Source organism: Platalea leucorodia, assembly GCF_965183815.1.
Source record: "Platalea leucorodia genome assembly, chromosome: Z".
Taxonomy (NCBI): domain Eukaryota; kingdom Metazoa; phylum Chordata; class Aves; order Pelecaniformes; family Threskiornithidae; genus Platalea; species Platalea leucorodia.
Window position 1 is genome coordinate 4,481,439 of NC_138858.1, and position 11,526 is coordinate 4,492,964.

An 11,526-nucleotide genomic window follows, 5' to 3' on the forward strand; every position below is an offset into this window, starting at 1 on the left:
CTCACCTTGGTCGTATTGTTTATACTGCCAGCTACCATAACAAACAAAAAATTGAGGACCATGTGACAAGGTAGCACTGCCTTGGGGTTTCTCTTCCCAGGTAGAAACTGGCCTTGTGTGAGTGACTGGTCTGTTAAGTCAAATGTTAAAATGGATATAATGCCATCCAGAGGCTAACATAACTGGAGCTCACAAAAATGCTTGAAATATTTGGCTAAAAGAAGATGATAAAGCAGGTGCTTCAGTAGGTCCTTTAATAAAAATAAAATCCTAGAAATAACATTGCAGGTCCATTAGAAATGTTTCTGACTGCTTTCAACTCGGTGAAGACTTTGAGGATGGCTTTATTGTTCCTTTAAGTGCACCGTACGTGCTTTGATAGGGTGGATTTGCCTGCAGCGACCTTGGCACTGGGCTCCTCCGTAGTGAGAAGAGACAGTCACTTCACCGACTGCCTCTGGTTTCGTTGTTAGCCATCCAGGCCTACTTCACTGTCTTCTGTTCTGATACTCTTTAAATGCATCTCCTGCAGCTGGGAAAAATGAGACTGACAATCCCATGCCGGGCTGTTACTTGCACACACCTGCAATGTTTTGATGCTGCTCTTTATCTTCAAATGAATGAAAAGAAGCCTACCTGGATCTGCCCTGTCTGTGACAAAAAGGCAGCTTATGAGAGCCTAATATTAGATGGGTAAGAGAACGGGTTTGCAGATCACACAATTACTTCAAATTTTTCATGATGTACTTGATGGCTACTTTTGTGACTTGAGGTTTAGCCATTTCATACTGTTTTCTTTGTCAAAATACTTTAGACTGGGAGGAACCATTAGACTGTTACTTTCTGTTCCCATGTAATGAACTACATAAGTTTATCTCCTAACTACATCATTAAACTCTTGAGCCTCAGTATATTTCCTCTGGAGAAATCCAAATGTGACACCTAAGGATAGGTCTCCCTTTTACAGGACCCTATCTCTGAAGCTATTAACTTTTAAAATTTAACCTTTACTCATAAACAAGTGTCAAACTTGATTCAAAGGATGATGATTTCTGCTTCTGTATATAAATCTATGAATTGCAGTAATGTTGGAGTGGAATAGGTTGGGATACTCTTTTAGGTTTTGATGTCTGCGAAGGCTGTAATTACAGGCTCTTAGGTAAGATGAAGTAGGGAGGGAGTACATGCAATGGGTCAAAGGTGATCATCATTTGCTTTTCAACAGTGTCTCCTTTTTACTTAGAGTAAAACAATTTCGCTTGGAATCAAAAGTGAAACCACTCAACTTTACTTTTCAGGCTCTTTATGGAAATCCTGAATGAATGTTCAGACGTGGATGAGATCAAATTCCAGGAAGATGGCTCCTGGTGCCCCATGAGGCCAAAGAAAGAAGCTGTGAAAGTCTCAAGTCCACAGTGCACCAAAATAGAAAGTACGTACAGCTGGGTACTGGTTGCAAACCAACAAAAAGTCTTGGAGGCTTATTTGTAGCTTAGATAACGTGTATGGATGTTGATGTTTGTTTTGTGGAGGGCTTAATACTTCTAACCTTCTTGTCATTTAAACTAAAAAGAAAGGGTTGTATCTCTAAAAGTGTGTATTTTTGGGCTTTGTCTTTGCGTTTTATAATAGCAGTTAAGAAAATGAAAGGTGGCTTTTGTTTTAGGTCCTTAAACTGATAAGCGAAGATTAAACCTTGTGCTTTAATATTCTCAACGTATGATACAGAATACTAATAAAACAGTTCCTGGGCCGTAACGTTCTCTGTAGTGGCCAGGAAGATGGGCTGAAACAGGATTTGAGTTCCTGGTTGTGTTGCAAATGGAAACTGCTGATGTCAACAGCCTTTAAAAAAACAGTGATGTTTCGTTTTCTTGTTCAGGTTCCAGTGTTGTTAGCAAACCGTGTTCTGTGACAGTGGCCAATGAGGTAAACAAGAAGAAAGTTGACGTTATTGACTTGACAATAGAAAGCTCTTCTGATGAAGAAGAGGAGCCTCCTGCCAAACGGAAGTGCATATTTATGTCTGAAACACAAGGAAGCCCAACCAAAGGGTTTGTCAATTTTAAAGTTAGTTGTTATTCTGTAATGTCTCAGATAAACTGATGCGTAGACAAACGGACTTGCAATCTCTCTTCGGGATCCAGCTCCACACTTCCAGAGGAGAATTTCTAGGCCTCTCCTTGCAGAAGGTTGTATTGATACGGTACCTTTGTACAGGCAAAACACTATTAAATAGCTTTACATCTCACAAAAGACTTGCGCTGACTGTTGCTGTGTCTGCAGGGATATTTCTCCATAGAAAAGGAAGCTGATTAAGCTAATGGACAGGATTCTCCTGAGAAAGCAGATTATGCCAAGTGGAGGTGCTTTTTTTTATGCATTCTTGCTAAGTTAGTGTCATCTTAAAGGCTTCTCTCTCCCTGTCTGTTATACCCTTTATCTAATCTGCCCAGTGCCCAGGAAACTAGGCCGCATTGCGCGTTTTCATCCATCCTGTCAGTCTTTGAAGGGAGGTGCTTTGCTGTTTTGAATCAAGACAAGCTTCTCCATCTCTCTGTGGAACTCTGGAATGTCTCGGACACTGTTGTTGGCCATGGTTATCAGTCAGTCCTGCACCACGGTTAGCACAACCGACGACTTCCCAAGTCCTCCGTCAGCTGCTCCATCTTTGTAGTTGTGCCTGACCTCAGCAGCAGGCTTAACCAGCTTCTTTACTGTGTGCCTTCTTCTGTCTGTCCCAATCTGTGCAACTCAGCTGCAGTTACTGTTTGTGGCTTCCATAAAGTTCTTGCTCTTGGCCCGTAGGGCGCAGGAGACCTGCAGGGAGAGAGGGGCATTGGTTAGGCTCGCCAGCAGTCACTGCTCCATGAGGCAAATCCCAGTGCCACCTTTTAGTAATGGCTCATTAGTGTTGCTGCATGCATGAGGTGTGTGTCTGTCCTCTTAGCGTAGCGGCTTATGTCTTGTACTCAAATAATAGTAATAAAACCAAACACCTTCTGTTTTGCCGGCTCTTGAAGTAACGAGTAGGTGTACTGTGTCTCTAGTCCACAGGAATGTGTGGTCTTTGGTGAGCAAATAGTTGGTCATCTTCAACTTTCAGCAGTGATACTGAAATGCTGCTGCTTTTTGTGAGGATTGTGGAAAGAGTCCTTCTGCAACAGACTGTTTCTTATTTTTATAAGAAAAAATAGCTACAAATACATCTCTTAATGAAGTTTCAGAAGGCACCAAGACTTCCTTCCATGCTCCTCTGTTTGTCTGAGATGGCTACCTGCAACCATAATTGTAGAAGGACTGAGTTTTCTTGTCTGTCTGTGACCAATGTGTTTTCCCTACTGTTTGGGTATGGAAATGGCATGTTTTCATTCTTCACATCAAAGTCAAAGCCAGGCTTTTGGGGAATAGCTTATCTCCTGCAAAGAATGTTGCCTAAATGCTAGTTTTGGCAAAACCGCGGGGTGTCTTCCTATAGGCAGAAGCAACATAGGCTGAAGTACGAGGTGCTTGAGAAGGGAGGGTCTGATATCCAAGCTTCTGAAATCAGAAGTAGCATAAATGCACCAATGCAGCAGTCTGGGGAGGAAGATGCGAGTGGGTGACACTCATGGCTGGTGGGATGGAGGGAGCGATGCGGAGCAGCTGGGAGCAGGACTCTGTGTGCGACTTGGAGTTTAAGAACTACTTTATGCACGTGGCTGGTGCCTGAATGCCTGTGGTGTTGTCTTTAACGGTGCTGCAAAGTAATCGGGCAGAAGGTGGGGATGCAGAAGGGTTTTAACTGGTTGCATGCTCCTGGAGAACTGAACTTTGATTGGGCTCAGGCTGTGAGCAAAGATGGGCTTGATGTTTAACTCCCACGTGTGTAATCTGTGCTCCAGGGGCTGAGTAATGGTCAGTCGTGCCCTTGGTGAGCACCGAGGAAGAGTTACGTGGAGCGTAACTCCCACATCCCTCCCAGGGCGCTCCACAGATACAGATGTCCATTTCTGTCTCTGAATGGTAGACTGCTATAAATGACTCCAGCACTGTACTTTGTTTTAATGCCAACTTGCTCTTATGTCACAGCTGCTGTTGAGAGCCAAGATACGGTCATGTTATTATGAAGACTGTTATGAAAGAGGAAATTAGAGTGGAATACTGTGTAGTGAGTAGCCACGCTATAGTTGTGTTGTAACATAGTGACCTTGTGAATGAGAGTGCACAGCGGTGCATAATTTCTCTTCTGTAACTAACAGCCAGGCTGTTTGTAATTTCCCATGCTGTTTAAAACAGGGTTCTCATGTATCAGCCATCCACTGTCAGAGTGCCCAGCGTGACAACGGTCGATGCCGCTGCTATTCCTCCTTCATTAACAGACTACCCTGTACCATTCCATCATCCACCAATTTCCAGTATTTCATCAGACTTGCCAGGTAGGTGGTGGTTATTTTTAATGTGTATTCTGACAGCCTTATTAATTTGCGGGGTGGGTGAAAATTGGAGAAGTGATCAACACGTTTGGGTTTTTTTTATGGAACAAGACTATACGCAGTATTGCTCTGATGCGATGTCTAGACAAGTCCAGTACAGGCTGTCTTTCCAGTTTCAGATTGCACTTTGCAACAGTGATGTGAAAAACTGCTTCTGGGGTAGAAGTTGGCACTTTGGAATGGCAGCCAGAAACACTTTTTGCTATATTCAGTTAGACTTTGTGTAAACATCCGGTTGTTAATGTGTTGTAGATGCGAGGGAGGGTAGCTGCTTATTTAAGTTATAGATGTGTGATGGCACTGACTCATCCCAGCCCTAGATGTAGAGATATTCTGCTAGCTGATTCTAGTGGTGCTCTGTCTAGACTGTATGAAAAAGGTTAAGGTGAGCTACAATATGTAAGCTGACCTCTATTGACTTTCTTTACCTAGACATACCCTAAATGCCTATGATGTATTCTTCAACACTGCTGCTAAATATCAGACAAAAGGTGGGGATACTGATTGTTTTCTATCCTGGCTCCTTGAAAAGAACACTGTATATAGGGACTCTGGGGGTTCTCTTTGCCGGCTGTAGCGAACCCAGAGCCCAGGAAATGGTGACTTGTGGTGACAGGTGTCACGTTGGCCTCCTGTACTTCCCTCTCCCCCCTCCATTGCCTGTCTCCATTTCTCCTGTGCAACATCTCTGGGTTTTTTCCTCTTCTTTCAGCACCAGTTTGGCAATGGGATGGATATCATTCCCCTTGTTTCTCTGTCCATTTTGGTTCCCGTACTGCTCCCTCCCTCCACTTCTCCCTTGTTAAGGAATCTGTTGCCTTCCCAAATTGGATAGGAGAGTAAGCTGAGAGAATGGAAGTCTAGAACTGTTGTCCTTATCTATCAACCGAAGTTCTAGAATGTGCCAGAACAAAAGAAGCTGTCAGTTCTGTAAAAGCAGCTGAGCTTAAATCTCCTTCAAAATTTTTCTCTAATGGAGAAGAGATGCCACTGGCCAGAACAGATCTGGAGGTGAGGGAAGAGGGAGGGAGTAAGTTTACCATTTCTTTCTGTTGGCATAGCAAACACAAGGCCAATATTTAGAAACTAAACAAAAATGGCTGTAACTTCTTATTGGTTTTATAATTTTAAACATCTTGCCCTGAATGCTTACACGCTAACGGTGTATAAGATGGACGCTAGTTGTCACTGCTCTTAGAGGATATACGTTGAACTACTTGTAGTTTCCTCTTCTTCATTCCTTTTATTTGTCTAGACACAAAACGGGGATGATATTAGAAATGTTTCCTTATTGGCTGCCCATGGGTGGAGGAAGAGACCTGCTGCTTGTTTTTGGACTTGTGCATGTTGTGACTTTACTTCATTCCAGCATCTTTAATGTGATGACACTCTTCATGTCCCAGTTTGGCCAAGTCAGGTACAATATGCAGTGAAACTTGCATTATGAACCAACAGCTCCAAACGGCAACCTCCATCTAAGCAACCATATTGAACCACCCTGCAATATCCAGTGAATAATACATCATTATGTCATTCTCATTCTTAAAAAGAGCCACTTGTACTAGATAACTCGTTTTGCTGCTGCCTGAAGTAGTCGTTGAGAGTGGTGTCACAGTGGTATATTCCATTTAGAAACTGTGTAACAATTGCACAATCTGTTCTGCGACCACAAAAAAGTCCCTTTAAATTTGTTGTGTATGAATAAAAGAAAGACTCATCGATTCATTATCCTTCTCTTCTTTCTAGGTCTGGATTTTCTTTCACTAATCCCAGTTGATTCACAGGTATGTTTCTGAACTGCTATGGGGTTAGTTTCCAAGTCTGGTTTTTGTGATGTACTGCTCAACTCGTCATGCTGTCCATCCATACCCTGTTTGCAGTCCACTTGCTTAGACTTAACCACAGGCCAGGAAAATCCATTTTCCCAACAAGAGGTGGTGATGAAGATGCATTAAGGGAGGATTCAGTTTAGCCTTGCCATGACAAATCCAGGCATGGAAACTCGCTCTTCATTGATAGTTTGCCTTTCCAAAGTGGATACTTGCACAGCACTAACTTGAATACACCCATGATGTACTTCATGCTCTTAGTTCATACTGTCTATCTGTAGGCCAGATTAGGCTTTGTAAATACACTTCACCGATTGCTATTTCTGTTGGTTTTGATACTAGTAGGAGATGAAGTTTCAAAGAAAATATCTTCATTAATTTGATGGGTGCATGACTGAACCCTTTTATAACAGATCCCTCCATGTAACACCTAAACCCCATTGGCTGTGGATTACATGGAAATTTTGTAGGTCAAAAGCAACTAGGCCATGCTTTTCCTTCCCTGGGAACTTAACCTTTACACAGTTAGGCAGAATGATTCGTACTGTGACTAGATTCTTCCACAGACCAACGACAGCCTTGAAATGCGGGGGAATATTGGCTCCCTAACCAAGGAAGCAGACCGTCTGTTTTATCTCTCTGTCACTAGAAGACAACAGTAATAGGACTCTACTGTAGAGTTGACTTTCTGGTGCCTTAAAAACAAAGGATGAACTTCCTCCTTTTCTTTCTGCTTACTGCATCTTGCAATACTCTGTGCCTGACCTTGAGATCTGAACTGCCAAAAGTGGGAATAACAGAAGTTTGTTCATGTGGGAGACTGGAAGCAGGTATGCTGCTATGAAGTGTCCGCTTTGGACAGTTCAAACAGTTCAGGCTCAGTTCCAAACGTATGCCCGAGACTGGGATCCGCAGGGTAAGAGAAAGTAAGGTGTGTTGAACAATGCGCGCATGTGTGGCGGTGTCTTACACTATCCTCTTCCTTGACACCTGTCAACCTTGTTCTGTTTCTAAGTGCTTAAAATGTTTAGCGCTGCTTCGGGAAGGCTTGCCTTCCACTTCAGTAAATTGAAATCAACTTAGTAATTTTTCCTAATCAAACTTGATCAGGCTTGTTCAGCACTACTAAAATGTTGAGAGATCTGCAGTGTATCATTGCAGGTATATACTATGAAAATGTTGATGAGTACTGCTGCTGCCATTTGAGGGGATGAAATTACTCTAAGGTCTGTTGAAGTAGCAAAAAGCATTCTGCTACCTTTCGTGATGACAGGAGCCTGAAATACGCAGTTGTGCCGGTAGCTATGGGCATGAACATTCTCCAGATGCTGAGGGATTTTTAGTGATCATCATGTGGTCACGATTGTGTTTCTTAATGTGCCAGTAAATGCTCAAGCTAACCAGTTAGTAAGAAAAAAAAAAAATGGGGAGGATGAGGGAGAAGGGCTCGTGGCTACCATCTCTGCTTGCCTACTCGCTGGTTTGCAGAACTCCAGTTCTTGCTATGCATGTGTTAATGAGGTTCTGCTAGTAATGTGTTTTGTGCCTGTTGTAGGGAAGATGTATCTTCAGAGCATACATTTCCCTCGTGCAGTTAGTCTCTTCATTCTTCATTGTTTGTTTCAAGCAGTACTGTCCTCCTATGTTTTTGGATAGTCTCACCTCAACCTTAACAAGCAGCACGCCTGGCAGCATCATCACATCAACCAGTCACCACGAGAGCAGCACGCACGTTAGCTCCTCCAGCAGGAGCGAGACAGGAGTGATAACCAGCAGCGGAGGAGGCAGCGCTCCCGACATCATCTCGCTGGACTGAAACACGGGGCAGCATGGGACTCCAGGAGAAACTGCACAGAGCTGCTGCTTGTATCTCTGGAACTTCAGCATCTCAGAAGTTATTCTGGTATTTATTGAAAGGGTTTGCCCTCTGCAAAATGGAGTATATTCATCTTCACTAGGAACAGAAGTGATAGATTTTTTTATTTTTCCTCCCCCTTGCTCATTAAATAGCTGGTATAGAAAAGGCCCCTTCAGAACGTGCTGGTATGCTTTTGGCTTGTTCTGGGGAAACTGAATTTTGTTGCTGGGTGGATTCCACAAGTGGTATTTAATTTTGTTGTAAAACACAGCAATAATGTAAAAACAAACAAAAACTTTTTTATTAAAAAAGGCACTTAACCACTCTAAAACAACAACAACCTGAAAAAAGGTGCAGATGTGTATGCACTGGTGAATTTTTAATATTTTCACTGGGGCCTGTAATAAACTTCATGTAAGACAATGAAGCTTTGTGAAATAGCCATGACTTGTGTTGTATGTCTCTTGTTCCCCACTTCCCCCTTACCTGGGGATGTAGGGGAAGCTTCTGTAAATGGGACTGAGTTTTGTTTTGTGTTTGTTTTTTTTTTTTTCCCTCCCGATTTCATGTTTTTTACAAATGCAACAACATCCTAAGCTGTGACTTCTTCCTCTTAATGTTCTTTCTTTGGGCTGGGGAGGGGACAAACTATCTATGCAAACCCTGCATCACACAGTCTCTGTGCTGTCACATCAGAATTGGGACACCTCCCCACCACCAAAACCTCCAAACTATGCACAGTCGAGCTATAGTTGACTTTCTGGTTCGATAACTTTAAGAGGTGATAGGAAAAAAAAAAAAAAGCCTTTACACTCAACTTTATAATCTCAAGTCCTTGGTGGCCCTCTTTGAAACGGCCACCCCTCACCAGACGATCAAGTGAACTGCATGCTTTCTGTGGCAGCTGTAAGAAGAGGAAAAATAGGAATTACATTCTCCAGTGCAGGATTATTTTCTAGGATCTCTCGCTCATGGCTTCGGTCACTTCAGTAACTGCTGCGTTCTGCTTGGGAATACCGTACTCTGACTTGCCACGGGGGAGGCTTGGCGTTTTGGAAGATAAAAGCTGTAGCTGCACAGCGTTCCCACCTAACTGGAATTATGTGTTTAGGGCTCCATGACGCTTCGTCCCACGTTACGTGGCCTCCTCATCATGGCTTTTCTAATTCGAGGGGAATAACTTCCTCCTGTCTTACTCCTCTGATGAATCTGCTGCTTTGTTGCGTGTACACAGTGTCTCCCCACACACCTCTAAGGATAACCTCAGCAGTACTGTATGTGGAAGAGGTTACAGACCAGGAATATCAAGTCACTTCTGTAGAGCCGGAATAATGGTATTGTCTATATATGTTGACATAGCAGGTTTTCCTAAGTGTTGTGTTTCTGTTGAGTAACGGTATTTGAGGTTATTCCTTCCCTAATTACCAGCTTTCACTTTTTTCTAATTTTGTGTTCCTTTTTTCTTATTTCTTTAGTCGGGTGCTTTTTGCCTTCCATTACTGTTACAGTATTTGAACGAAGTACATGGATAAGAAATACCGAAGCAGGACGTATTGTAACTCTTGTCTGCCCTGTACTCCCACCTTTAGTGCTGTGTTACCATTCCTCATTACTTTTTTGTATGATCTTTCACAGCAGTCTTCAATTCACATGTTGGTCTTAATATTGCATCTAATCTTTCTCCTTATCTGTTGAAATTTGTTTTGTACCTGTTAAGGATCAGTTTTTAGCATGATTTATTTCCAATAAAGCCATGCTACTCATGAAGTTTTTTCCTAATGGCCTGCAGCAGATCAGTGCTTTCTGCATCACAATTGCACAGTGATTTGAACTATAAATAGAGTGTGGAGAGAGGTTCTGGAGTCATTCTGAATAAAGTGTTTAAAACTGGTATCTGTCGCTGGAGATGCTGTTTGTACTCTTAGTGCCAAACTGAAGTGTGACTGGGGCAATTGCCGAAGTGGCTGAAGGGACGTAAACGTCTCGCGTGTTCGTCAGAAAAGTTTAAGGAAGGGCGAGTGCCATTTTTAGGACGTGTGCTCTAAACCATTCATGGTATTATAAAATATGGCTGGAATTTTGTGAAGTTACTGTGCCCTGTTAGTAGTTATTTATCGGGGCTGAGGTATGGTTGTGTTCTCCTGCTGTTCTGGGCAGGAGTTTTGCAGCTGCATTTAGCTTTAAACCTTCTAGACTCGTGTCAGCACTGTTAAATGCAGGCTTGTGTAATGCTTAAATCCTTTCATTCACTTGAGGTTTTTGTGGATGATGCGTATCGAGGGGCTGGAGTACTGCAGTGTAGTCGCATCACCCATTTGATATGCCTTCTTCCACAAAATAACGAAGAATTTACCTGAGTGGTGGTGGGTGGAGAGGGGACTGGGCGTTGCAGCTTAATCGAGGCCCGTACCACTCTACCTGTCCACTGTAGCTGGATGAGTTTGAGGTTTATTTTTTCCTTCAAGAAGTTCTAAAATGCATCAGAAAGTCTATCCAAGAACTTCTAACACGAGAAAAATCTTGAAGAAAATGTTAGATGACTTCTTACCTCTTTGTTTCCGCTATGGAAGTACCTGGTTACTGCTTTGAGTGGACTACGTCAAAGATGCCTTCAAACCAACTGCAGAAGGAAAGTAAAGCTCGTGAGACCAATACAAAGGCCCTCTACTGCACAGATAACCAGCATGCAATGAAAGCCACGCTGCTAGAGCTAGCCCCCTTTTTTTACCACCCCTCCATTTGCTACATCTTTTTCTGCATTTTCTGGAAGCATGTTAGCTGCCAAAATACTAGTTACAAAAAGGCTACACCTATACACCCGAAGACTATTAGCCTGAGCTGGCTTCTGATTTTCATACTTCCAGGTCAGATAAAGCTGTCTGAAACGATCACGAGCCACGGAGGCAGGACTTTGCTGCCCAACAATACGGCACCAGCTGCAGGAGGTTCTGCACCTGGCTGGCCCCAAGAATTCAGGTGTTTCTGACATCAGTGGGGATTTTTTGTATCTGCCTTTAAATCTAGGTGCTGGATGTGAGAAAGCTTACCTGTAACCGCAAGGCTTTCACTGTCGGTCTTCAAGAGCACAGAAGATTCAAGTTTGGAAGTGAAAGAATGCCTCTTCTGGCTGAGGGGACAAAACCTGACAGTTCAACAAGAATTTATGCAAGAGCAACAACAAATGGAGCTGCTTCCTGGGTTAAAAGACAACTGCAGATTAGGCAAACTGTAAAGAACACCATTAGTCCTAGGCAACTGATTTATTTTTTTTAATGTGTATTTTTGACACAGGCATCAGTGACCACAGACAAGATACTGGCAACAACAATCCCGTAAGTCACATTAGCATGTAATTTTTATTTAT

The 11,526-nt window shown here is 42.8% G+C and overlaps 1 protein-coding gene across 2 annotated transcripts in view; it reads left to right on the forward strand.

Annotated features, from left to right (window-relative positions):
* PIAS2 (protein inhibitor of activated STAT 2) overlaps window positions 1–8,600 on the forward strand; it is a 30,123-nt gene extending 21,523 nt beyond the window's left edge. Inside the window, exons 9-14 of one of the 2 annotated variants that reach the window (XM_082335848.1) lie at window positions 533–693; window positions 1,299–1,432; window positions 1,883–2,054; window positions 4,279–4,418; window positions 6,222–6,259; window positions 7,935–8,600. In XM_082335848.1, coding sequence (XP_082191974.1) covers window positions 533–693; window positions 1,299–1,432; window positions 1,883–2,054; window positions 4,279–4,418; window positions 6,222–6,259; window positions 7,935–8,120 — 831 coding nt within the window. In that variant the 3' untranslated portion in view covers window positions 8,121–8,600. The remainder of the gene's footprint in view (window positions 1–532; window positions 694–1,298; window positions 1,433–1,882; window positions 2,055–4,278; window positions 4,419–6,221; window positions 6,260–7,934) is intronic. The other variant, XM_082335849.1, reaches the window with a different exon arrangement.
* The last annotated feature ends 2,926 nt before the right edge of the window (window positions 8,601–11,526 follow it).